Source organism: Lycium barbarum, chromosome 4, assembly GCF_019175385.1.
Source record: "Lycium barbarum isolate Lr01 chromosome 4, ASM1917538v2, whole genome shotgun sequence".
Lineage (NCBI taxonomy): Eukaryota > Viridiplantae > Streptophyta > Magnoliopsida > Solanales > Solanaceae > Lycium > Lycium barbarum.
This window is the reverse complement of record NC_083340.1, coordinates 24581571-24609538: the sequence shown is the minus strand read 5'-3', so window position 1 is coordinate 24609538 and position 27968 is coordinate 24581571. Positions and strand designations below refer to the sequence as shown.

General features: G+C 34.7%; 3 protein-coding genes across 11 annotated transcripts; 1 reads left to right on the top strand and 2 right to left on the bottom strand.

The window, feature by feature from the left end:
- Window positions 1-6101: 6101 nt before the first annotated feature.
- On the bottom strand, window positions 6102-16822 carry LOC132635606 (delta-aminolevulinic acid dehydratase, chloroplastic-like). 2 transcript variants are annotated; one of them, XM_060352061.1, is made up of 13 exons: window positions 16650-16822; window positions 15589-15899; window positions 14357-14468; window positions 14208-14281; window positions 11673-11741; window positions 11510-11593; window positions 11332-11401; window positions 10177-10232; window positions 8505-8626; window positions 8008-8079; window positions 7822-7903; window positions 7653-7730; window positions 6102-6554 (listed from the first exon to the last, which is right to left on the bottom strand). In XM_060352061.1, exons 2-13 carry the CDS (start codon window positions 15877-15879, stop codon window positions 6387-6389), a joined length of 1278 nt encoding a protein of 425 aa, XP_060208044.1. In that variant the 5' UTR covers window positions 15880-15899; window positions 16650-16822; the 3' UTR covers window positions 6102-6386. The 2 variants fall into 2 exon arrangements, with proteins under 2 accessions (XP_060208044.1, XP_060208045.1); XM_060352062.1 differs by lacking the exon at window positions 16650-16822 and adding an exon at window positions 16541-16639.
- Window positions 16823-18047: 1225 nt separating this feature from the next.
- On the bottom strand, window positions 18048-21766 carry LOC132635604 (uncharacterized). Of its 8 annotated transcripts, none has more exons than XM_060352053.1 (6): window positions 21633-21765; window positions 19379-20417; window positions 19235-19285; window positions 19057-19155; window positions 18706-18870; window positions 18048-18441 (listed from the first exon to the last, which is right to left on the bottom strand). In XM_060352053.1, exons 2-6 carry the CDS (start codon window positions 20393-20395, stop codon window positions 18310-18312), a joined length of 1464 nt encoding a protein of 487 aa, XP_060208036.1. In that variant the 5' UTR covers window positions 20396-20417; window positions 21633-21765; the 3' UTR covers window positions 18048-18309. The 8 variants fall into 8 exon arrangements, with proteins under 8 accessions (XP_060208036.1, XP_060208039.1, XP_060208038.1 ...); XM_060352056.1 differs by having other exon boundaries at window positions 19057-19152; XM_060352055.1 differs by lacking the exon at window positions 21633-21765 and adding an exon at window positions 21405-21626.
- Window positions 21767-24455: 2689 nt separating this feature from the next.
- LOC132635603 (uncharacterized) lies at window positions 24456-27921 on the top strand. Its single transcript, XM_060352052.1, has 2 exons — window positions 24456-24665; window positions 25973-27921. Exon 2 carries the CDS (start codon window positions 26000-26002, stop codon window positions 27239-27241), a length of 1242 nt encoding a protein of 413 aa, XP_060208035.1. The 5' UTR covers window positions 24456-24665; window positions 25973-25999; the 3' UTR covers window positions 27242-27921.
- Window positions 27922-27968: the final 47 nt, after the last annotated feature.

Sequence of the window (27968 nt, the reverse complement as noted above, 5' to 3'; positions counted from 1 at the left end):
TAAATCTTGTATGTATTTGGACATTGCATACGAATTTCTAATTAAATTAAAATGAAATATATTCCTCTGAAGAAGCAAATATGATTTAGGACTGTTATAAAGACAACAACAAATAAACACAGTATAAACAATATTCAATTTGACACCAAAAAAAAAAGAAACTAATAAATGGCAAAAACAAATATAGAATGTCGACTCGTACAGAGTGACTAGAAAATCTTGGGTGGATGAGAAGGGTCTGAGCAAGAAGCCACTAGAAGTCACATGCACTACTACAATAAAGACACACATGACTGCTTCTTTCATGTCATCTTTGTCTAACACTTATTTAGCAAATGGTTTTGACATCATTTTTTTCAATTATAGGAGAATATTAAATAAGATTGAGAAGTACTATTAATTAGAAGAAATTCATATTAGAAAGGGACATATGAAAGCTAGGGGATAAATCATTTTCCCAACTACCGCACCATAGGCAATTGTTGTCCGTTAATTTGGCTAGCGTTTGGCCATAGATTCCCAATTATTTTTTGAAAAAATTGATTTGGGTGAAGTTTTTTAGGTCTTGAAAATATGTTTGGCCATAGTTTTTCAAAACGTATTTCGCTTTTTGTTTTGAAAAACATGAAACATTACTTATACCCATAAGTTCTAAAAACTATCAAGAATACCTAACCATACAAAGAATACATACTTGTTAATCCTAAATTATGCAGAACATCATATTTTAACAACAATTGCTAATAACACATTTACTAGCTACTACAATTCAAATTACAATACAAAGATCCATCCGTGCAAGAAAAAAAAAGGTAGTAACTAGCTATTCTTTAATATAACCTTCTCACATTGTAAAAACAATCTTCACTTTATAGAAGAGACTGCTTTAATTGTGAAAATATGGTAGATAGGACTTTAATGGAGGAACATGGTATATAGAATTAGTTGAGTCATAAATAGATAGTTTTTTTTTTGTTTGTAGAATACAAAAGTTTGGGGTAATTTTTAAAAGTTTTGAAAATGCCAAAACATATATCTTGACCCAAAAACAGGTTTGAACCAAAATTTGGGAATTTGAAAATTTGTTTTCAAAATCTGTCAAAATTTTATTGCCAAACAAAGATTTAAAAATAAATCTTCAAATATGTTCCCAAAATCTATGGCCAAATGGGAACTTGATGTATTACTTCTTTGTACACATACAATTTTTCTTAACCTTATCTTTTTCGTTTAATGAGAAAGCTCGGAATATCAGTCAAAGGAAGGAAATTATCTAGCAAGATAAACAGTTTTAGGTCTAGACTTCCACAACTATTTCTCTCCTTTTTTCATTGTTAAATTAAAATATTAGCATGCTTCATTTATTTTTATTTTCAAATTTGCAGTTGTTTCTTAGACCTTTAAAGGGAGTACGTTTTATTGAGAAAATAGTTTATTAAATGAATTAAAAGCTCTTTTACTTTCAATTGAAGAAGAGAATATTCTTTAGTATTCACAGTACCGTCTTTTGTTTTCTTCTGCTGAAACTATTATTATCAATATTGGATCACCGGAGATTATTCGGCATCTGTTAAATCTTGATTCGTTAAGTTTTAATAATTGTTATATGGCACATCAGATTAAATTAATTAATTATCATGTCAGGTCGTATTTATTTTTTAATGCGATTATTTAATCTCATGAGGTCAGATTGATGGAATGGGCTTGAACATTATTTTGGATTAAGAAAATGATATATTATTAATTAATTATATTCACAATCTTGTAACCAACTATTTTCTCATTATAATCCAAGATTGTCACTATAATCCATGTTTATTCTATCAGTAAACAATTAATTAGACATTATAGTACTCCTCAAAAAATTAAATCTGACATTTACAAACACTTACTTTGCCCATCTTTTCCCGTCACCAACCTTCTTTTTTCTGTCGACAAAGTAATTGGGAGTCAGGAGATGGAGGGGCAATTGTACATATAGTTAGGGGTGGTCATTCGGGTCATCGGATTGGATATGAAATTTTCGGTTTGGATATTTAGTTTTCGGATTGAAGAAATTACAATCCAGATCCAATTCAAATAAGTTCGGATTAAATTGGATATTTTAAGCTCGGTTTCGGATTATTCGGTTTGGATATTTTGGATTTGACTGTTGAGAGTTAAGGCAAACTTATTGGGAACAAAATTCATGTGTGTTAGTTCCAGAGAGGTAAATCTAAATCTTAATTGCTCAGTAAAAAAAGTCTTCCGGTTCAAATTAGGATTAACAAGTCCAAGTCATGTCCAACATAGTAAATCTATACCAAATAAAAGCATTCTGGAAAAGTGGAAATGAACAAAATAAAATCTAAGTAGTCATCTGGAAAATAACAAAGAACTCTGCTATGGGTGACACTAATGTGAGACTTTTGAGACTTGAGAAGTAAGAAAACCCTGTATTATATTTGATTTAGTAGATAATTGTATATTGGACTTAATATTTTAATGGGTAAGAACTCAGGTACTAATCTATTGGACCTTTAGAAACTAGACTTATTAGTACTGGGCACATATGATATAGGTAGGCTATAAAAATTTCGGATTTTCGGATATCCAAAAATCCGTAGTACTAAATCCATATCCAATCCGAAATCCATAAATTTTAAAAAAAAAATCCGAAGTCCAATCCATAATTCAAATATTCAAACCAAATATTTAAAAAGTTCGGATTTCGGGTTGGCCCAAACTGTGCCCACCCCTACATATAGTCGATTATCATCATCATTTAAATTGTAGCTATAGTTTATAAAAGTTTACAAGTTTAGAGGCATCACAACCAATTTCAAGCATACCCACTCGAAGTTGTAAAAATTCGTGAGTGAAGTACGTTTTTGCCTGAAGTTTGGCTTGTTAAGGCCGATCATCCGACAATTTTTGCCTGATTCGTGTTTAAAATTTGGCTTGCCTCAAATATGTATATATAAAATTTCAAACATATTTGTTCAAAAGTGAAAGTAGGTTTTCCAAAGTTTGAAGTGTCAATCTTCATCCCTATCAATGTTTTCAAGCTTTTCTAAACCAACTGATCTAAACTCAACTTTCATATTCAAAATTTGAAGCCCTCTTTGTTCAAGGTTGCATAATGATGATTTTAATGCTGAAAACCCTTACATAACTATGAATGCAATTTTAAGTTGGTTGCGCCTTAAAAAATTTTAAGTGGGTTGCATGTGCAAATTTTGAGAAGAAAAGTAAAGTAACTCTTTAGATTCTCTAACCATCCATGCCTCATACCCTAAAGAACTAGAAGCGAAGCGCTATGTCAAAGTAGAGGAACTAAAAAAGAAACAACTTCAAAGAAAAAAAAATTAGAGTTCTCAATGCTTCTCCAACCAAGCATACTCAAATAGATTAAGTAAACTAAAAAAGAGCACAAGAAAAAAAAAAATTCCCATAAAGAAAAATAACATTTATATATTGACAGCGTAAAAAATTTACAGTAATTATAGGTAACCGTTCATAAGAAATAAAAAAAATAGGGCATGTTATCTGCTTACAACAAATTAGAACACAATTATAGTGTAAAAATAAGGAACAATAGAATAAATCAATAAAAAACAAAACAAAAACAAATTAGCAAAAAAAGGAAAATAAAAAAGTCCCAAAACGTTGAAATGTGAGGAACACATGGATGTACTTTGTTCTCTGCCTTTTTTGTTTCTATTTGCTCATTCTCATGGCCTTGTTTGGTTTTTGCCTGAAGTTTCGCTTGTCAAGGCCAATTTTCCGACAATTTTTGTTTAATTCGTGTCTAAAATTTGGCTTGTGAAGGCCAAACTTCAAACATATATATATATATATATAATTTCAGACATATTTGTTCAAAAGTGAAAGTAGGTTTTCCAAAGTTTGAAGTGTCAATCTTCATCCCTATCAATGTTTCCAAGCTTTTCTAAACTAATTGATCTAAACTCAACTTTTATATTCAAAATTTGATCCACTTTGTTCAAGGTTGCATAATGATGATTTTAATGCTGAAAACCCTTAAATAACTATGAATGAAATTTTAAGTTGGTTGTGCCTTAAAAAATTTATAAATGGGTTGCATGTGCAAATTTTGAGAAGAAAAGTAAAGTAACTCTTTAGATTCTCTAACCATCCATGCCTGATACCCTAAAAAACTAGAAGCAAGCGCTATGTCAAAGCAGAGGAACGAAAAACGAAACAACTTCAAAGAAAAAAATTGGGGTTCTCAATGCTTCTCCAACCAAGCTTACTCAAGGAGGTTAAGTAGACTAAAAAAGGGCACAAGAAAAACTTTTTTTTAAAAAAAAAAAACAACTTTTCTCGTAAAAAAAAAAACTTTTATATATTGATAGCATAAAAAACTACAGTAATTCTAGGTAACCGTTCATAAGAAATAAAAAAATAGGGCATGTTATCTGCTTACAACAAATTAGAACACAATTGTAGTGTAAAAATAAGGAACAATAGAGTAAATCAATAAAAAACAAAACAAAAATAAATTAGCAAAAAAAGGAAAATTAAAAATTCCCAACACGTTGAAATGGTGAGGAACGCATGGATGTACTTTGCCCTCTGCCTTTTTTGTTTCTATTTGCTCATTCTCATGGCATGTTTGGCTGACAAAGTAAACGATAAATATCAATCAATAGTGTGAGAATCTCTAAAAGTGGTCTTTATGTGGTGCATGTGACCAACATAACACAATAATTAAGCATAGCCAACTGGGATCTTAGGTACAATTCAGCAATAATTTTAAGGAAATGACAGCAAATTTAGCATTCAATAGCTTGTTTGTGCGATTCCACCTTGAGACATTGACACTTCTAACACGTTTTTTGTTTACTAGAGAAAACTCGTTAACAAATGAATCATTTAAGAGTAAATATGGCTTTGAGTTGCACCAAAAATATGTATTGAATCTTTATATTATATGAAAAGAGCATACTATCATTGGAGTAAAAGAAAGGAAATGTTATAATGTTTACTAGTTTTGAGTTTTAGCTACCTTTTGTCAATCTTTTTTTTGCTATCACCTCCCTAATTATGCACCTCAAATAAATCTTCCCTTAAATGAACATAGTTGAGTCATTTTTCTGTGCGGATTGGCCTTCAAACACTGGTCTTTAAATTTTGCCCTTCGCTTAAAAAAGTGATCGAAAATATTTCGAGATTCTGGGTTCGAATCCCCGCTCAGTAAAACAAAAAAAAAAAAAATCGGAAGGCAAGACTTTCGCTAAACCTCTGCCTTAAGGCCTAACATATGCACAAAATTAGGCCTATTCGGGCAAAAGTTAGGCCATAAGGCAGAAGTTTGCCTTAAGGCCTAATTTTGGGCAAAAGTTTGTCGCAAACCTTTGCCTTAAGGCCTAATTTTGGGAAAAAGTTAGGCCTCAAGGCAAAGGTTTGCCTTGAAACCTAATTTTGGGCAAAAGTTTATCTGAAGGCAAACCTCTGCCTTAAGGGCTAACTTTTGCCCGAATAGACCTAATTTTGTTATAAAATTTTGTCTTGCGATTTTTTTTTTTAACTGAATCAGTGTTCGAACCCAGAACCTCGGGGTATTAGGCAAAGGGCAAAAATTAAAGACCAGCAATTTGAGGAACAAAAATTAAAGACCAACCCCAAATAAGAACAATTGTGCAAATTTCCCTAGTTGAGTTAGACCCAAAGTCTATTTCCTATCATGATATCAAAGTCAGACCCTTCTAATTCAAGATTTATCCAATATTGAGCACCCATTTTGTATTATTCACACTCTAAATGTCTAGTTCTAGGGAGGGAGTTCCAACATTGATATGTGGTAGGTTATTTGGTCTCCTCATATGATTTTGGACAATCCTCACATGGTTTTGGACAATCCCCACATCATTGAGCTAGCCTTTGCGGTTAAGTCTATCATATCAACAATAAAAGAAAGAAAAAAAGGAGCCAAAACACAGAAGCATATGCATACCTAATTTTCTGTTGAATTATGTCTCTTTCTTAAGTGAAAGGACCAAAAGTCACTCATCTTCTAGTAATCAAGTTAAAAGGTTTTGAACATCCTGACAACCTAGGGAGTAAACAATTTAATAACTACTGCCAAAGTGTGGAAGTTGAAACAATTAACTGATCTGTTATTATTTTATTAATAATAAATAATCTTGAGCTATCAAATGCACAAAATGTTACAAAGAGGAGTACCCTCCATCTAAATCAAGCTCACATCAAATAATCTAAACATATTCGTAGCTTGAGTTAGCAAGAGAATTACACAACAGAGAAAGAACATAGTGAAATTCAGCTACTTCTTTTAAAGTCAACACTCACATCGACTAATCTACAAAGTTCACTCACTAATCTTCTTGGTACACGAATTCCTTGTATGGTCTGGCTAGCTTCTACCTCTTCTCTCCACATAGGCATCTACCGGCTTGCAGAGCAAAATAGGTCAAAATGATGTCAGCACCAGCTCGTCGAAGGCACATCAATGATTCCATCATAACCCTTTCTTCATCAATCATTTTCAGAACCCCACCCGCTTTAATCATTGAGTATTCACCTGAAACCTGTAGAGAAAGAAACTCAAGAACTTGAGAAGATGAAAGCACAGAAATGAAGGCAAACACTAGTGTTCCGGGATATTGGCAATAAATGATGCTCTGCTACCAGAAACTATAAAAGAAGACAATCATAGGGCATTTATATAAAGAACATGGTATTTATCATGTTACAGGTTTCATTTTTTGTTTAATGAACTCCCAATTGGCATGACAATTGAAAGGCGTCTTTAATTTCTCTACGATGCTTTTGGTGTGTGAATTAGTCCACAACCAATGAATGTCAATACACTCGAGAACTCAAATCTGTCACATAGCAGCATCGAAAACCTTGAGTGAACTTGTTCTTATTAATGCAACTCATCTAAATGACAATGCTGAATAGTAACTCTTCGTAAGTACATACGCAAAGACAAATGCTCTAAAGTTGCATAGCAACCTCAATATTGTTTTAGCTCATTTAAACCCTTCAATAGCCTACAACTTCATCATCAGTAGAGGTGGCTCAAGGGTGAGGCTAGTGAACCCTTTGCTTTAGGCAATCAAAAATTTGAGGCCCCAAATATGTTTAAATTAATTGTCAATTTTATGATTTAATTTTCTCTTAGACGATATTGTAGTCTGTAGAAAAACAAAAAAGTAAAATATTTTTTTATAAAAGAAATAGAAAGAAAAACTGCCTACTATTATAGTAGAAATATATTAGAATTTTGAATTAGACTACTCACATCATCATATTAGTAAAAAATATTTATACACAACATCCAACAAATTGTATTGCAAACACACAGTTAACATCTTATTCGTTTGAATTAATCCTTACTAGTATAAATAGTAGCAATAATATTATTATGTGAAATTAAAGACTTTAAGTTATTAAGGATACTGCACTATAAACAACAAATATAAAAAGAAAAATAGGGCTCTTATTAAAAATTGACTTTAAGGCAATAGTTTTATCTTTATCATCAGTTCATAATGTTACAGTTCTACCAGAGCTAACAATTGGACCATCGGGTTCGACAAGTATGGGCAAGATTGAACATCTAGTAATATTCAATAAAATTATTGAATGATTAAAAACAAGCTAAATGAATGGTTGAGAACCTGATAGGCAGCAATGGGCAAAGGAGATTTATCCCGAAGAAGCCTAATAATATCCAAATAAGGCAAACCCGGTTTAACCTGATATACCAAAAAAAAAAAAAAAAAAAAGGCAACTTTAGAAGAACAGTATATTTCCAAATTTCTGCCGAACAACAAAAGCGATACTAACAAGAAGAATATCAGCTCCTTCAGATTCATCTGCTTGCAGCTCCACTAGAGCTTCTCTGTAGTTTGCGGGGTTCATCTGATAACTGCATGTGAAAACCAAGTTCCCGCACAAGTAAACTCAGTTTGAATATAAAATGGATGGTATATTTCATAAAAGGAAACTTAGTTTCAGTTTGTTGTTTAATACGTTTTCTTATCTCCAAAACGTGGATTTGAATCCAAAGCCTCTCTGAAAGGTCCATAAAATGAGCTTGCATACCTGCAATACAATTTAAGCTAATAAGTCGAGAAAGAGATGAAACTCAATTTTCAATATCAAAGAAGCCATAAAAGGAAAAATTAAAATAAACAAAAAAATTAAGACTCTGTATTCTAAATTATTAGACCACTAGTGCCTGGAACCATCAGAGTGACTGATTATCAAGTTCTCTTGCGTGACGCGAACTAGAACTTAAAATGGCAATGAGTGCTTTTGTTAAACAATAACATGAGAAAGTTACTATATGATGCCATTAAACTCTTTAGGCTTGAAGATCTAAGCCACACTCAACATATAACAGAGAAAAACCGCAGAACATATGAAAACTGCCTTATTGACTACTGAATCAATATGCAAACAACTAAACATTTCCCAGACTAATATATAATATCTGCATTAATAGTCCCATGAGTTTAAACAATTACTTTGCTGTATAGGACATGATAGACACATGCTCAAACCCTTCAGCATCAAGAGCTGTTCGAATTGCTCCAACACGACCATCCATCATGTCACTTGGACTGACAACATCTGCTCCTGCTCGGGCCTAAGGTAAAATAAAAGGAAATTAACAAGACTGGAAATTGCATTTTAGTCAAATGTTTCAATAAAAAACATGCTAGCATAAAAAGTGCAAAGGAAAATACAAGCAGACACTTGATGCATATGTCCTAGTTTTTGAAAAGCATATTATGCTCAACGAGAAGCCAAGTTCAAGAGGTAGCATCATCAATTGGAAAGATTGTTGAACTCGATCATATTTTAGAATATCTTATTCGATGTTGTATGTTGGTTTTTACTGCTTTTCTGTTAAGTTACTTCTGCCAGTGTTTTTTCACAGCTAGTTCGTTCTTTTCTGTTGTTTGAGCTCCTATTGGGCATCTATGCTGTCTATCGAGCTTGCAAGTTGTGGTTCAGATTCTTATGGATATGCAGACAAACAAGTATACATTAGAGCCGCAATTGAGAACCCTAGAAGTGTTCATTATCACCTGGTTTGACTGACAGCGAAATGACTTAGTTTGCAAGTTAAAATGGTGTAGTTAGAGAAGATTCGGGAGTAGTATTCAGAAAAACTCTCTCCTGTGAAGTTACTAACATGACACTGTTTCAAAAATAAATCTTGAGTAACATCCACTAATACATGTGCTTAAAATAAAACTAAGGGTGTGTTCGTTATGGAGAATGTTTTCCAATTTTCCCATGTTCGGTTGGTCTAAATTTTTGGAAAACATTTTCTCTAGGAAAAGAAGTTCCTTTAAAATGAGGAAAATGACTTCCCTAGTGGAAGTAGGGAAAACAAGTTCCACAAGTAACATTCCACATTGACTGTCTCCTCCCCACCCTCCAACATACCTCATCTTCACCCCACCCCTGTAACCCCCATCCCACCACCTCACACCCCACCTCCCAATTCCCATAGTATTTGTTTAGATTGTATAGGATACTATTTTTTTGCTTACTTACCGAACACAAGAAAACAAACAACGAACCCATTTATTTTTCTGGAGAACATTTTCCTTCATGCCGAACACACCTTGAATGTGTTTTTTCCCCAATTTTCTCTCTGACAACCCCCCCTTCCCCCCAAAACCCAACTGCCTTTAACCTGTGACGCCCACTCTAGCTGCTTTTCCTGCATGACCAGCATTACTCCATAATATTGCTGATTCCCACTTGGGATGTATTAACCTTTTTGAGATTGCAAACTTCTATACTTGGTAGTTATAATGACTAAAATCAAGTTCAGTCTTAAAAAGAATAAAAGCAGATAAAAGAAAGGAAATTGAAAATAAAAGAAAGAGAGGTGGCCATCAATAATCGTTGTTCTTCAACTAGATATATATCCATCATCTCTGAATCCAGCAAAATAGACATGGGGAGTAGTTTTCTCAGTAAGGTCAAACTACTTCCAAGAAAAACATCTACGCTTCCTAGGTCAATAACTCAGCCAGCACTACAGAATTATTCTCAAAGAACACAAAAAAGGTGCAGCTCAACTAAGGTAAATCTGAAATATGTGTACATGTAAGAGTAGAAAGAGCAGCGGAAGCTTGTCACAGTGAAGAAACATTATCATATGAAATAGAAGATAACCTGAGCAACAGCTTGCTTGCACAACTGATGCACAGTCTCGTCATTCATGATAACTCCTGCAGCCATTACAGTTGACAAAATAGTTCATAGTCCGTGCCTCAATCAACTTAAGTATTCAACAAGTCAACATCAATTCTGTACATTTGTGGTCATTCATTTTTAAGAAACCACATAAAGAAAAATACTTTTGTGCTTTGTCTTTATACTTTTTGTCTTCCCGCAACCTCTATTAACAAGGAAATTAGTCAAATTCTATTCCTTGTTTGGAAAGGAACTATCATTGATGCAGAAAAGGAGATACACAATTTACAGCATAGGAAATAAGTACAAATTTTTAGTAAAACTATTAGCTATGAGCCTATGATACATTCAGCTTTAGTTCCTTTTTTTTTTTTTTTGGATAAGTAGCTTTAATTCCTGTTTGATAAATATAACTTGCATTTATATTTCGGATTGCAATACAGGGAGCATCCTTCATTGACATTAGGGGTGTTCATGGGTCGGTTTTGGGTTAATGTGAATTTCATATTTCGGGAAAGAATTCTAACCGGTTGAGCAGAGGACATGGCGGCAGTGGCGGTGACATCGGTGAAAGCAGTGGCAGCAAGGAGGTGGAAGGAAGGAGCAGAGTGCGAGTAACAGGGGTAAAAATTACCTGTTTAATTTATATTTTAATTTTAAAAATGGAGAAAAATATTTTTTTAGTTCGAAAAATAGGGACTGTTAATGAAAAGGGTAAATATGCACCCTTTGTGTAACGGCGAGGGTATATTTGCACCACTTTTTTAACGAGGGGTATATCTGCTCTATATCCTATAGTTGAGGGGTATATCTGCTCTATATTCAAGTTCAAAAGACACCTTCCTCGTTCATACAATAACTCAAGAAGCTAAAGACTGAAGTACACTAATGCTATCACCATAACCAAGAAAGAGAACTTACCTCATAGCATCAGCATTTATTTAATGTTAACTAGGATAATAAACATAAGCTACACAATTATAGGACGATCTATATGAGCTAGAATTTACAGAAAGGATTCCATGGGTTCATGAGTATTATATCTGTTAGAGCTGTTTTTTACTTAATTTTTATGTAATTCAGCAAAAAAAGGTCTTCCCTTTAGGCTGATATGAATGCAAAATTGTGTCTTACCATCTTCTCTGACGATGCCATCATGCCCATCAGATGAATATGGATCCAAAGCAACATCAGTGTAGATAACCTATCGAACATTAAACATCAGAGGAAGCATCAGAATTTTCCCACAGCAAAATGCAGCTGTTTAAACTTTAAACAGATAGAACGAAACCAGGCAATATTATCTACATACAAGATCAGGGTATTTGTCTTTCAGCAAACGTATTGCTCGAGGCACTAATCCATTTTCATTGTAAGCTTCATCTCCTGTAGAGGTCTGAAGTTACAAGAAACAAGTTATATTTTTTAATCTGAAGTCAGATGGTACATGGAAATTTATGCTGGTAGAAAAGGACCTTTAAAGCGTCTGGAACTTTTGGGAAGAGCACAATGCTGTTGACACCAACATCCCTGGCCTTTGCGACCTGCATAAGACAAATAACTCTAATTGCTTCAAAAAATGCAGAGAAGTGTTACAAAGGTGCTATGATTGCAGTTGAATCTCTAAATATGATACGATGTGTATCTTTAACCAAGCCATATTTTGTTAGGTACAGAAAATCATGTGTAGCAGACTGCAAGATTGAAACCGAAACATTGACAAGATTTATATAGGCCCTCTAAAAGCATATGACAGGAAGTGTCACGAATGGCCATATTCTAGAAGCCGGTGAAATTCTAGAAATGTTTCAAGTTCCATTTGGTATTTACTTCTCAATCAGAGGCGGCAAGTGCCGATCAGCAATTAATTGCAGCCTACTAACCCTTCTATTGTCTAGTCATTTATCACCATTTGGATTTTAGCACCTCAATTTTTATTTAGTAGACCCCAGTCATGTTACTACAGATTTACGGTAACTAATTTAATCTTCCAAGTGCTTTGTTTAATATTTGTTCTAGCAAATGTAGGTTTCCATGAATATCATACATGAGGTCTGTCAATAACATGGACAATAAGAATTGTATAGTACCGATTATTGCCAAAAGTACTTCTTAGTCTCCAAGGTGATTCCGTCCATTAGAAGAGTCACACCTATAAACTCTCAACCTATTGGCAAATTTTAGGTATATACATGGTAGCTTGTCTGATCCCCCAATTTGCTTGGGATCGTGGTGTAGTTGTAATAGTTGTTGTATGAGTTTCTTTGTTTCTCTGTTTATTGCTCTTTTCCTGTTTCCTGATATTTGCACTTAAACCTGCACCTAGTACCTGCAAAGATTTCCTTTTTACCAAAACAGTATTTAACTATCATAACTCCGCCTGTGTGAGCTCGCTCACATTGCCGGTCCCAAGCCCGGATAAAGGAGGAGGGTTGCCGAGGGTCAATCGGAAACAGCCTCCCTACCCAGGTAGGGGTAAGGCTGCGTACATCTTACCCTCCCCAGACCCCACTATTGTGGGATTACACTGGGTAGTGACCAGTATTTAACTATCATCTTCCAGTGAATAAATCAGTCTCTCATTCTCAATAAGAAATATAGATGCTTTTCATCCTACCCAACCTCGCAAAGTGAAAATGAATATTCAGACCTGAATATCAATTTAAACATTGGTCTGGTAGCTGTAACCGAAGTCCTGTATATATATAAAATACTGAATAACAACCCACAAGGGTGGCTCAGTTGGTTGAGCATGGGGCTTCCATAATGGAAGTCTCAGGTTCTAAACTCCCTGCCTACAACAGCAGGGGATTTGCCTTCTCGATCGAGCTCGTCACATGGGGCTTACCTAGTGCGGGTTATCTCTTCTGTGTGGTTTGAGGGCTATTACACAGGAGCGGGGTTTACCCTATGCGCACCCGAAGGTAGCTGCTGCGGGTTCCCTTGTCATGAAAAATAAAATACTGAATAACGCGTCCAGCATGCACGCCTATCCTATTCAAAGTAGGGAGGGGCCCTTATTACACACAGCAAGTGACTGAGAGGAATCTGACAGCAGAATTCTTGACGTTGTTATTTTGATTATTTTTGCCAAACAAGAGCACGGTCTGTATATTTCACATAACTATTTCATCAAGTATATGAGTAAAAACAGAATCAAGACAAGCATGTCCGTTGATATCCTGACAAGAGTGAGTGATGCCCATAAAGGATCAAAGTCTTTATTTAACCTACATTCCAAGTCTATGTACCCGCATTTCCTAAGAGATCAGGTGATTTATCGGCCCAACCCAAAGATAAAACTTATGCTTTTTTAATAACCGAGAAATCCCCCTGAGCCACTGGTGCATGGTTCAAAACTCGGTGAATAATGGGCCTGTCTCTCTACCCTTCTCCAAGAATAAAACTTAAAAACTTGAAAAATAACAACGAACTACAAAGATAGCATTTTGCCAATATAATGCTATGGTAAAACTTTTATCATTAATAACAGCAATATTGTAATGATAGTGGTCTTAGTCATAATAACATAGACAATAGAAAACAAATGGACAACGGAAAGCAAATCACCGTCAAGATTTAGCAAAATCATAGCAACATGACCTATGCAGCACATCATCATCAAATTATACACACTGTGAACCAATATAAAGCATGGCTACAAGGTCAATTATATCAAAATTAACCGAGAGAGAGCTACTTATGGCCAAAAGTGGAGGTAGGGATCCTTAGACAAAAGGTGATCTTTCAGGTGTGGTCATCGTGTGTCACCACCTCCAACCTATCCTAAACATTAAACACTTGATAGAGCACACTTGGTTGCTATTTACGTGATCTAACGCATCACGTACTCCATTTTTTACTAGCTAAAACTTGGAAGAATGGGGAGCAGTGGATAAACAAGATCAATTAGGGGAGAAGAATTGAATTAAAGAATCAAAATGCTAAAACTGGTCTGAGAATGCAAAGCCATTATAGAGGATGAAGAATCCTAGGGATAGCTCACCGACCTCTTCAACAAGACCATGCCTCCATCCAAGCCTATAACATCCAGGCATTGCTCCAATAGGTGTGTCGTCTTCACCTGTAAGTGTGCAATTTGTAAGAACAGTATGACAGGTTATAAGCAGAGAAAGAAGTAACTCACACAAGTACTCACCCTCATGAATAAATAGTGGATATACAAGATTCGCCGGGCTTATACTTGTTTCCTGGAATGCAGCTCTTACTGCTGACGACCTACGATTACGGCGTGGTCGCCTATTAATTGGCTATACAAGAAAAATATGATCATTAGCTACAGGCACATAGCAGATCAATCGTATCAACTTCCGATGCAGTATTCAGTCTATATTAAAGCATTATCAAGAAAAATTCACAATACAGTCTGACAATTCAACCAAGATGTTATCATTTATACAAACTAAACAAGTTAACACTATTAACTATTAAGTAATAAATGTGGTACCCACTGATAGCCTACTAGAAGTTAAAGGATTAAGCAATAAGTACACCTTCTTCAAAGTCAAGTATTCAGAGGGACATATCACAAAGATCGCTGACCATCTTGTGTAAATGGAATTACGAACCATGATGTTTCTAAAAATACCAGAAACACCCTACAGGTATGTCTCGTGTAATTTGCAAGTATCAAATTGAACATTCTGCATCCTAAGTCCAGATAAGAATAGTCAAAGCTATTCAAAGAAGCTGTTGTTAGACCTTATCGGTAAACTTCAAGATTTATAGTCCGGTGTAATTTTCTCAAAGTATGGTCACTTTCCTTTACAAGGATTTCTGTAGCTGGAACTCTTGAAAATGTTATAAAATAAATCCTGAAAAGGTTATATAAAGCCTCAAAAAGTAATAACACCCATCAGCATTGGTTTACCAGTCTTCCTATACAGTATTATCATCTATGAAACTTCTGTCGTATCATTTCAATTCGGTAGATGAATCTATTTTTTATATCCTAAGCCAGTTATCATTTATTGAGATGCCTATACTCATTATAACTAAGTTATCAAATCATATTTGTTCTCCACATCTTCTGCTATTCTCACAGTTGGTAAATTACTTCTCATTCAGAAACAACGTATATACATGTAATTGCACCATAGTCAACCAACTTACATCAGGTTAGTTCAATTAAAAACAATTCAAACACTCTGGACTCGTCAAAATCTAATTTGGTAACAATTTGATGCGGAGATTAGAAAATGACTTTCAGCAGCTTAGATAACATGCCACCATAACCGAAGCCAAGAACCTTCTAACGCAATCAAAACAGTCCTCCAAAGCTATGAAAAAGATGGTCCATTTGAACACTTCCTCACCATTCCAAAATGGCAAATCAACATAATTACAAATAATGATAAGTCTCAAACTAACCAGTGAAGATACATTAGGGGTACCGGCAGGTGCAACCGGCTTTGGTGGAACCGGAGGAGCTTCAGGCGCATTTCCCGCAACTACAGCAGCCTCACACTCCTCATCAGTCAAGCCCATCTTTCTTAAGGGTTCTGAACCAGACTCATTGCTAGCCCTTACGGTCAACACCCTCCTCCGATTCAACCTAATAGAAGTCCGTGCACTCAACAAATTTGGCGATGGCTTCACTTTCACCTCAAACTTCACAGCTCCAACATTACAAGGCGAGTTCAACATTGCCGCGGAAGCCATTATTGCTCAGATAAGCAGCACTACAATATGATGGAAAGTACATACATTACAATTCAAAATCCCATAACATGAAGACCCAAAAAGATCACATTATACATATGGAAGTTTGAGCTTTACAAAGATGAGTTAGCTACAGATGCAATTTCTTAGAACTTCCAAATGCATCATTCTATTGCAGCAAATCCACAAAAGCAAAACCCGAAAAACAACATATTACAAGAATTGGAATTTGAGCATTCCAAAACATAATTGAGCATAAGATGTGATTTTCTCGAAAATTTGGCCAAACCCCAGAAATCTTCTAATGATTTTGCAGGTAAAACTAATAATAACAAGAACCTAGAAGAAGTTTCATTACAAGACTACAAATTTAAGCATTTGTAAGCACAATGGAGATGACTATATCATTTATTAAGTTACTTGGAGAAAATTCAAAAAGATAAAAACTTTCAAATTCATCTATCCACTGAAGCAAATCCAAACCCACCCACCCCCCCCCCCACCCCCCCACCCCCAAAAAAAAAAAGCATTACAAGAATTGATTTTGAGCATTCCAAACCATAATTGATCTTAAGATATGATATTTTAAAAAAAATCAAAAACATAGTAAATTCCAATATGCATCAATGAACTGCAGTAAAACCCAAAGAGCTTATATTACAAGAATTAAAATTTGAGGCATTGAATAGAAAAATTGAGCCAAAGATGTGATTTTTTTTTTTCAAGTAAATTTACAGAATAATCTTTTAAAAGAGGAGCAATTTTTTTACCTGAGAATGGAGGAAGAGAGGAAGAACCAGAGTTTCAAGAATCTTATCTGAAGATTAAGAAAGAAGGCCAATTGAGAGTGAATTCTGACAAGAAGATAGATTTCAGTTGGCATTATTCAAGTACATACTAATCTATTATAATTGTCCAGTCAAATGTTGTTTGCTTCTTGTTGGGGCCCTGTCCGGTTAGTTGTTACCAACACTGTGGCTAGCTACTTAATTACCCATTATTATTTGTAAAGTAATCTTGAATTTTGGAATTAGGAGTATGACTTAAAATTCTTCTCTGGAATTAGGAGTGTAATCTATTCTAATCGTCCAGTCAATTTTGGCTTTGTTAGGGCCCTTGGATTGTTTGGTAAGGTGTATAAATATACCCTTCGTATTCTTTAGCTTTGACAGATTTCAATGGTAATTTTATCTTTAACCATGCTTACCTCTGCATTAATAATCTTGATATTCTACTACTATGATTTGTTATGTATTAGTTTTCACGAATACATCCTACTAATGCATGCATTTTTCACCAAGTAAGTTAATCCTCAATTCTAGTATAATTATCACTTCATCCATTGATTAACCAATGATCTTTTTCCAAAATTATTTTAATCCTAAAAGCTGAAGCTTTTGAAATTTTATGTCCTGGAGAGCTGAAACTATTTCACAATAAAATCATTTCAAAGTCATTAAACAATTTAAGGATTTTAATAAAAGCATTTATCAATAAGTGGCCTTTTAAATAAGGTTGTGTAATTAAGACAAAATCATATATAGTATTAATTGTAAATGATTTTAGATATGCCAACAATCTTTGCTTTTAGGACTTCAATTAAATGCACGCACTCCATTAAAGTGGCTCAATTAGCGAGCGACTTCATTCAAAATAGTTACTTTAATCAATTCAAGGTTATAGACACAATGTGTTTTCGTGCTTGGGAAGTGGTACGAGGGGCTGTGGAAGTGGGATGTACCTGTTGGAATCAGTTCGAAAGTTATTTACACATTTAGCCAATACATTAGTTTTTTATTACGCTTTGAGTCCTTGGGAAGTTAGTTAAGCACATTGGCTAGCTCATCTTCCGTCATTCGCCCTCTCCTTCCGCTTTACAACCGGAATAAGGAACCTGAAACCACATATTAGATTACTCAAAAAAGGCTTCTACATACCTCTTCGGCTTTACAACCGGAATAAGGAACCTAGAACCACATATTAGATTAATGAAGAACGGCTTCCACATATTAAATTACTTCAAAGCGGCACAAAGCAGCTAATGCCAAGTCAGCTCCTATGCCGCTAGCTATATCCTGCTTGGTCCCCCTCCCCCGACACGGTGGAGGTTAGGTTCTGTAGCACGTCATGGAGTTAGCCAGGTAGCTTACTTGTATCTTTGTAATTCATTCTTAGAAGAACCTGAGCTTATTGCTTAAAATGTCAAATATTTACAAGTGAAAAAATGGAAAGTGAACCACAAAATGTACAAGAACAAGGAGAAAAATAAAATGCTAGAACCACCTATCCAGATGAAATTGTACAGTAAGGAAACCATTCAGCTTCCCCACGTCTGGAATTTTGGAGTAAGTATATTTTTATTTTTTTCGTCGAAGATGGTAAGTTTATTTTTATTTTTTTCGTCGAAGATGGTGTCTAAATTGTTCTGAACTAAGATGGTGCTGCTGATGCTTTGCAGATTGGGCACCAATTCTTGAGCTTTAACCATTGTTGTACACATTCCATATGATAACCATGCTTGCACTCTAACTTGCCAGTTTCATCTCCAACCACATACTCCTCCTGCAAAACAAATAGTTGATTATGTTCTTAGTTACAAAAAAAATGAGTTCATCCAGATATAGCATCCTAAAAGCTTAAGAAACAATGTCAATATCGGGTCCTTATTAGATCTTAGCAGACGTTCTCTGGCTCCTGCATATGTTTGTAGAGTTTCAAAATGAAGAAAACACATAACCTACCAAACCGGCAATTGCTTAATCTCAGAGATGATATGAAACACAAAGAATCATCTACTTCAGTAAATATAAAAGTAGATAAATGTACCTGACAAATACTGCATTTGATCTCATCTTCATTCTCATCACCTCCAAACGTCCCTAGTTCCGAATGCATGCCTTGATAAATGCTTCTTTGAAGGCACTTGGATAATGCCTCCTCTGGCAGAGCTGTGCTAACAGTGCCCATCCTCTCCTCTAGAGCTAGTAATTCCTGTTAATGAGCAATAAATCTTGACCTGGAAGCTATAGAATCACACAGTACCAGAAGGAGCTATCTTTCGTCAAACCAAGAGAAAACGCTTTCAGCTACAAAATGATTTCCCTAGATTGTTGTTATAAGAACGAATACTTTTTTACATACTCAGTACTCATAAAGTATTAAAAATGAAAAACACACCTCATAGGACATGCTATCTATATCCAGTCTCATGTCCCTATGCTGGTCATAGAAGTTAAGGCCGCTAAGCAACAAGTTCGTCTCCAATGAAAGCAGCTGCTGCAGACAGAAAACAGTAGTTCCATTGATAAATCCACAGCTAGGACATTGTCAGGCGGTCAGATGTACTCAAACATACCTCATATGTTAACTCTTCATCTTGTTCAATTCTCTCCAGTGCCAATAATACCTGTAAAGTGGAGCAGTAAAAAAAACAAATCTCTTTAAAAAAAATCATGTAAGTTACGGGAAGCAGAATAATCTAGATTCATCTGGGAAATACCTCAGCAATTCCATCCATGTTATATCGTTGTAAGGCTTCGCGGTTCATTAATCGGTTAATGCCTAGTTCTGCAGAAGTGAAGGGCATTAAACTGGGTAAATCATCAATATCATTACCAGGAAAACTATAAGCACTAGAATCACTTGAAGAGCCATCTGTGAACAATTGACTTGACGACTGCAGATTGAGATCTGGTGTTTCAGGCCGATGTAAAGTTTGCAATGAATCCTGTACAGGACCCCTAAACCTAGAATTCACATTCATTGACCTTCCGGTCTGAGCTGAAACAGAAGGATTATTCACACTATAATCAAAATTTCTGCCACTTCTTGACTCAGAGATGGAGATTCCATGAGTAGGACGAGTGACACGTCTTTCTCTTAGTGATGCCTCGGTGTTTTTCTTCCCTTTACCAGATGAACTGCTTTCACCTTCTGTGTATCTCCTTTTTACCATGTCCCTTCTATTAAATCTTGATTGTGACGTTGAACAATTATGTGGGAGGACATCCGATGTGGAATTGCATTTTAGATTTCTCAACCCAAACCCAGCCCCACTGCTACAGGGCTGTTTTTCAGAATCGATGGCTTTAGACTTGTGACTAACTATTTTACGAGGTCGACTGCTGGATGTTCCACTAGAGTAGCCTGCTTCTGTTGATCTAGCTTTGCTTGATCCACCATCCGAAGAACTAATTTCTGATTGATCATTTCCAACTTGAGAGGAAGACTTAATGTGAGATGCCTCGCGTGCCTTTCTTACATTATTCAGCACTGAAGATGTCCCTGATGAACTCCCAACCACATCCTTCCCATTTGAAGAATTAAAAGTAGGCCTAAATGATCTGGGTTTCTCTTTAGTTCCAACACAGCTGCTCTTCGAATGGTTGAGCCGGCCACTGCATCCAATTCGCGAGCATAGCTTAACATTTTCGTCCCTGTTATCAGCAGTATCCCTTAAACCTCTTCTAGGCACGACAAGCCCATTTTTAGCTCTTTTGCCAGAATATACATCCATTAGTTACACTAACCACCAAATTCTGTCAAACCATATACTAATATTTAGTATCAACCAGGTATGTTTAAAGAAGTTAAATGATAGAAAATGAATTATTTCTTTTAACAGGTCAAGTCAGAACTTAAAGCTGTTTTTCAAAGCATACTACAACAATCTCTGAAGTTTCAAGTACAACGAAGTTTAAAACTTCTGACCTGTGGAGAAACTCATATTCATTTTACATGTGGTACGAATAACTGACTTGGAGATTTCCACAGTTCATTGACAGCTAAAACTACTTGTACCTCATCTAATCTGTTAAAACGACCCACAAGAGTAATCTATGAAAGTTCATTAATTTCCCCTTGGAAGAAAAATAGTGCTGATTTCTGATAGTAAGAAAACCATCACTATACCTTTTGCATAACAACCCCCCCCCCCCCCCCCCCCAAAGAAGAAAAAGGGCAGTCGGTGCACTAAGCTCCCGCTATGCGCGGGGTCCGGGGAAGGACCGGACCACAATGGTCTATCGTACGCAGCCTTACCCTGCATTTCTGCAAGAGGCTGTTTCCATTGCTTGAACCGGTGACCTCCTGGTCACATGGCACCAACTTTACCCATGACCTCATGGTCATCCTTCAGAATTTCATTGACTTGTATTGTTCAAAAAAAGAATTTCATAGATGTTTAGAAGACAACGATATGCTAAATATAAAAGAATTGAAGAAAGTTTTCCCACAATTAACAGCATAAACAAGGCAATAACTTTTGAACAAAAAAACATGGAATCCCAATAAAAAAACCTGATCATCACACCATACAATCTCTCAAGAACTAAAGCAAATGAAAAGTACCATCAAAGTCAATCAGAAAACTCAAAGAACATCAAAACAAACCACAAGGATAAACACCCATATCAGGAAAAAGATTAAATTAGAGTTGACTAAGATCATCAAAGTCCCATTATTTGTATCACTATCTCTCAAAGCCATACCAAGAAATAACAAGAAAAGTTCAATCAAGAACTTACAAAATGATCAGTCAAACCAAAAACAACTTTCTTACTTCTGCCATCTTCAACCCCATAACAATAAACATGAATCAAATAGTTGACTTAATAATCAGTCAAACCCAAAAAAATTAAATCATCTTATTTGCTCCTCGACCTTTAAACCCATATCAAGAAATTTCTAATACATAATTAACAATCATGATCAGTTAAAACAATTAATTAACATATTCTTGATTGTTCCATTACCGTGTTCTTGTTGTTCTCCTTTAGCCAAAAAAAAGGAAAAGTGAAGTTCAAATAATAAAATGGTGGAAAGAAAAAGACCTTTTATTAGTTAGAGAGACGCGTAAAGTAACGAGAGATGTAAGCCGTTAGATCAGCCCATTGGTTGCGGAAAGTCAAATATCGACGGCTGTTGGCTCAACGATACCATCAATACGTCATGTTCCAGTATAATAAAATACTTTTATAGGGCTTGTTGGTTACTATAGGATAAACTATGAAGGGATAATAATTCGGCGTTTGTTATTCTAGTACAAGTAACTTTAAGATTATATATTATACAGACTATTAGAATTGCAGTACTGTATTTATATTACATCAATGAAGAAATTAATAACTTTGAGATGAAATAATGAATTGATTTAGTGTTCCTTTTTTCATAGGTTTTTTTCCTTAAAAAAATTATGAAATCAAGGTTAAAATTGGAAAAAAAAATATTTACAATTTTATACGATATAAAATAGTACATAGATTTGTGCATAATTTAATGCAAGTATTATTTAATACCGCTAACTAAACACTACATGAATTATGCAACAACTTTTTTAAGCGGTCAATCAGATATTTTATTATTTTATGCAAAATTAATTATTTTAATATCTTCAGTACATTTAGTAAAACCTTAAGGGCACGTTTGGTTATCAGTACATTTCAATTTCGGTATTGAATACTGATATTATTTAATACAACAATCATTACATTATTCGATCTGGGATAATAAGAATAGCTATACATTAATACATGAAAAAAGTATTCAAATGATAAAATTACTCTTCTTCCATAACCTTTTCTTTTTTTTTAATAAATCGGGCATTTTCCAAGGTTATAATTGAAAGCAAAACTTTACCCAATTTAAAATCAAATACATATCTTAAATTATATATCATATTTTTAATACTATAAACCAAATATTCACCAAGAAATGTACGCAAGAATTATTAATTCATATATTACATTTCTTATATTTGTAATCTCGGCATTATCTGCCAGTCAAACGACCCCTTGAGACTATAAGCTAGAATTCAACTTCTGAAATTAGTGTAACACAATATATAATAAAAGCTCCCACAGTGGGGCTCATCATTATCTCTATTTAGGCTTAATCTCATGACTTGTATCATAAAATACTTGTAGATGAGTGGTGTGAGTACTAATTAGATTAAATGAACGATATAACATAAATCATAATTAAGCTATGTACAACTGTACTTTAAAAACACATGCTCAATTATGAGATTACACCTATGAATAGCAGTGCTTGAAAATACAAATGCTTGAAAGGTTAAATTCCCAGCTCAAGAACTTAAAAAAAATCCCAGTGTAAGAAGTTTTACTACCCATAAGATGTATTGTAGGCTATGCGTCCACCAAACAGTATATGAGGAACTTGGTTATCTATCAATTTCCTGAGACAGTGCAGTAAGTAAATAGACAAGATATTACCGTGAAAAACTCCTTGATCAAGGAATTAAAAACTGCGACCTACCTCGTAGGATTTCCAACTCCACTATATCAAGCAACTTCATATTACAACTCTTGCAACCTAGGAATTAACACACTTAATCCCTCAACCCTTACAATACCACTATTGCAACACTTGACTAACTCTTAGTCAAAGACACTCTAAACTTCCTACAAACAACCTTTGAGAATTCAAAAATACCTACAAACAACTTCTTACAAGAGAAGAGTAGGCTTACAATTGAAGATCAAACAAACAAAGACTCACAACAATCTAAAGAACATAGACATAATCTGGTGTCTGGATCAGGTCCTCCAGCTTGTAAGTGGCCTTGTTCTTGAGAGCACTTGAGAACTTGTGGCGGCAAGGTTTGCACAAGATAGTTTAGGTTTTCAAGCGATACCCAATATGTTGGAACATGTTATATATCTATTGGAGAGCATGTGGGTGAGATAGAGACCACTTATCCCATGTTTGACTTAAAGCATGGGCTGCAACACTGCTCTACAGTTGTGCAGTGGACAGTGCAGCTTTACAGCTGTTGCTACTGACTGTACGACGCACAGAAAGAGCAGATCGGAAACCAGGGCTCTCTCCCTGTTTCTGCAGCAGTTTGACGATCATCAAAACGTAAAATGTACCTAGTGTTATCACCATACTTTATTAAACAAAAGACAACTAAAAGAAATAAATGAAACGGACAAACAAGAAGGAAAAATGATTAGCCAAAGTTAACTTTCCGGTTATTTGTGTTTTTAAATGATTCATACATATTTAAGGCTCAATTACTTTAATGGAATAAAAAATAAAAATAGTGTGACTCATGTTACAATGGATATAGGTCGATTACTTGTGTGATCAAAAATAATATTGTTGTTTTGCTATTATAGATTTATAGTAGGTAAAGTTTAATTATTTCAATATGACAAAATTATTTTACATCTTTATTATAATATAGAGTAAAGTTTAGCGACCGTGCGTGAAATTAACCTTCTACTCCGTCCGTTCACTTTTACTTGTCCACTATTCTAAAAATTGATTTTCTCTTTTACTTGTCCACTTTCGCATATCGAGAGAAAAATAATTTATTTTTTTCTGTTTTACCCTTGGCATTAATTGCCAGTTTCAAATCATTTTCCAAAAATATTAAGAATATGCACCAATTAATATGGTACCATGATAAATTATGCACTATATTTATTATTTCTTAAGGGGCGTGCAAAGTCTATAGTGAACGGATGGAGTAATTATTTACGTTAATGATTTATGAAGCTAGAGAACCAAGGAGAGCATTATACCTTGTTTTCCACAATTTTAGGCTGTCCATAATTTAAGCACGAAATATTACCACCAAACTTCAAAAAATGCCTATCTTTTTTTCCTTTTCAAATCAACATTTTCTCCTTCCTTTCTTTCATATCCTTCCTTGTTTTAAGCTGGTTTGCTCCCAAATACCCGAGTTTGTTTTCCCCCAACAATAAAAAAAACAATCCTTAATGATGAAGGCTTTTCATAATCTCCTTTCATTAAAAAAGGTGTGTTTTCCTCTATCTTAATTAAAGCTTCTCCTTGCTTTTGGAACTTATGCATTTTGTTTCATGAAAATTATGATATTGCTTTTGGAACTAATGCATTTAGTTTCATGAAATTTATGATATTGCTTTTGGAACTAATGCATTTTGTTTCATGAAATTTGTGATATTTCTTTCGAATTGATAACCGATTTGAAGCATCTTATACATTGTTTAATTCGTAATACTACTACTTTCTCTTCAAGTATCCCAAAAGATCAATAATAGTTACTTTTTGTGTCTTATTTTTTTCTTTTTCCTTTTTTGGATGGGGTGGATAGGGATGGCTGATTAGTAGATGAATAAATAGAAAATGGTTTAGGATAGGGAAAAAGAATATTAAAAAAAAAAAAAAGGGAATTGAGAAGGTCAAACGGATAAGTCTTTTGGTAAGATAAAAGTGCATGAGAAAAATTGCACTTTTTTAATTCGTAGGACTGTGGCTGAGAATATACGAAATCTTTTCGTCAATCAAAATTGAATATAGTAATATTTATTTCTAAAGTGTATTTCAAGCTTTTTGAAATAAATATACTTGTATTTGTAATGTGCACAAGCAAATAGATAATTACTTTGCATGTCCACCTTCGTAGATTTGGTTAGAACTAAAGAACGTAAAAAGAGACCATTATGAACAGGGGCCAAATTAAAAAATAAAAAAGAATTTTGATACATCATTGATGATTTGCCTCTTAGCTTGTGACTGTAGTTTAAAATTACTCACATTTGAGCTCTATTAACAGCAGAAACAGGTTTTCCTAATAAAAGTCAGAGATGCTTAATTTTGAGATATTAGAGGACCAAATTTCACCATTTTCCATTCTTTTAATTTTACTTTCTCACGGCTGTCTACATAGTAAGCTCAAATTTACGATTTAGGCAGCTATATATGCAAATCCTTACCCAAGGAAAGCTCTTACTGTCTAGTATATCATTGAGGGTTTATTGAGATCAAAAAGTAACATAAGGAATTTGATAAGTTCAAAATGCACTCGTCATAATAAGTTGAGATGTGCCACTTTGGGTGGCAACACACGCTTAAGCTATTTCAAAGAATGTGTCAGACACATCTTATAGACACAGTTTAGCTCGAGATCAAGTGATCGATAGGTACAAGCTTTAGTTTATGTGTCCAAATGAAAATCTTGACAAGTTTAAGGATCATATTCAGCCTATTTATCATCTAGGTCACTTGGACGTTTAAATATTTTATATTTCGCTATTGAATAAAACCTAAACTCTTTTGTACTCATCTGTGATATGTTTTGCAGATATAAAATCTAGCCAAAGACAAAAGAATGGCAACAAGGGCAAGGGACACAGCTCCTTCTCCTGCAGGGAAGGAGAAGAGAGGAACATCACCAATACAACACCAGAGAAGCACAACAAACACATCAAAAACAACATCCCCTATCCGAAAACAAGTTGATCCAACATTAACAACAGCTAGTACCTTAAACAAGAACACTCCCAGCTATCTCAAACCAACAATTGCTCAAGCCAAGAAGTCTGCATCCTCAAGTGACTTGCACAACACTCACAGTACCAAAACATCTAATCTATCTCGAAGAAGATCATTCGATAATAAGCCTCCCTTACCTTCTTCCTCTCCAAAAACTCGAATTTCCCCTAGTCCTAGGGAGAGAATTCCTCGTTCATCCTCGTCTTTATCAACCAAGACTTCTACTTCCCATAGACCCCTTTTGGATAAATCCTCAAAAACTACTACCAGTAAGGATGCCATTGGGAAACAACGCGGTGCTGGCCTAAATTCTAGGCCAGTGACCAAAAAAAAGACAACCACAACTACGACCAGGAAGCATGATAGTGCTAGTGGTTCAACTACAAAAGCATCGGTAACAACAAATTCTCCAGATGTAGCTCAGAATGTCATTTCTGAGGGTGAACAGTCAGAGCCAGAGGATCATCAAGAACTAACAATTCATGACACGGAAAAGGAAACGATCATAAGTGACAATGAAATGATTGCTGATTCTGATGCAGGGGAGAATGATATTGATTCAGCCACAGAGGATCACATTGAAGAGATTATTGATGAAAATGTAAACAATGCTGAATTAGAGGACATCAAAGCTGCAGCTGAACTAGTGGAAAATCAAGAAACCAAAATTGAAGAACCAGAAGAAATCAGCAATGAGCCTAATGAACCTGATTCATCAGAGAAGGAAAAAGAAGAAATAGTCACAAATGCATCCGAGGAGATTCAAGAATCGAAAGAGGAGGACGAAAAAACAAACCAAGAAAAAGAAACTCCCATGGCAGAAGAAACCGAAAGTCTCAATCCCAAGCAAATTGGGGTCGCGGTAGAAGAAAGTACAGAAGCAGAGCCAGCGAAAAATATGAATGTGGCATCATCAAAATTTCAACATCAAGTGGTGCAAGGCAAGAATAACGAATCAGTGGTTTCAAATAATGTGATTGAAGAGACTGCAAGCAAACTTAGGGAGCAAAGGAAGAACAAAGTGAGAGCATTGGCTGGTGCTTTTGAAACTGTCATCTCCCTGCAAGAGCACAAATGAGTGCTCATCTATTGTCAAGTATGTGAACCATCCCTTGTTGTATGCTTATAGCTTTCTAAAAGTAGAACTGTACTATTTTAAAGTTTGTAAGTGGAATTTGTAATTATTTTTCATACATTATGTGAAACAGTGGGCATTAATTTTTTTATGCTACTTTTCTAAGTTTAACCCCATTTATATACACAATTATGACAAACTAGAGGAGTAAGAGACAAATTTGTAACATGCCCATAATAAGTGGAATTAATAACTTGAAAAATAAGATATATAGTATGTTATAATAAGTTAAATTACACTGTCAGTTCATAATAGTTAAAAACAATTTACAATACCTCTTCGCTTTTTGAAGAAAAATTCTAATCTTGGTAATACATTGAATTTCAGGATGTAAACTAGAAACAACAGATGAACAATGAACAAAACATTGAATTGGAAGTTCTCGCAATTACATAATTCTCCTAATGGTTAAGGAATAACCAAAAATGTTATCACAAGTGATCTTTTGCAAATATATACTGATTTAGAAATACAAAACCGTGCATAAAATAAAGAAAAAATAAAAAGAAGGGCATGAAAATAAAGAAAAAAGAAATAAAAGGTAGATAGTGTGAACAGGTTGACTTTTCTAATGCTTTGTAGTATTATTCATTTTCATACTATATACTTCGATGGTTGTTCTGATATCATATATAATTTTCTGATTGTTTCATTTAAAAAGCTTAGTTAA

Coding starts and splice junctions, on each gene's coding strand:
- LOC132635606 (XM_060352061.1), bottom strand. CDS start 15,879: ATGGCTTCCGCGGCAATGTTGAACTCGCCTTGTAATGTTGGAGCTGTG. Junction 10,233..11,331: donor TGGCATCGTCAGAGAAGATG/GTAAGACACAAT, acceptor TAATGGCTGCAG/GAGTTATCATGAATGACGAG. Junction 8,080..8,504: donor ATCATGTCCTATACAGCAAA/GTAATTGTTTAA, acceptor ATTGTATTGCAG/GTATGCAAGCTCATTTTATG.
- LOC132635604 (XM_060352053.1), bottom strand. CDS start 20,395: ATGGATGTATATTCTGGCAAAAGAGCTAAAAATGGGCTTGTCGTGCCT. Junction 19,286..19,378: donor ACATGGATGGAATTGCTGAG/GTATTTCCCAGA, acceptor TCCACTTTACAG/GTATTATTGGCACTGGAGAG. Junction 18,442..18,705: donor TCAAATGCAGTATTTGTCAG/GTACATTTATCT, acceptor TTTGTTTTGCAG/GAGGAGTATGTGGTTGGAGA.
- LOC132635603 (XM_060352052.1), top strand. CDS start 26,000: ATGGCAACAAGGGCAAGGGACACAGCTCCTTCTCCTGCAGGGAAGGAG.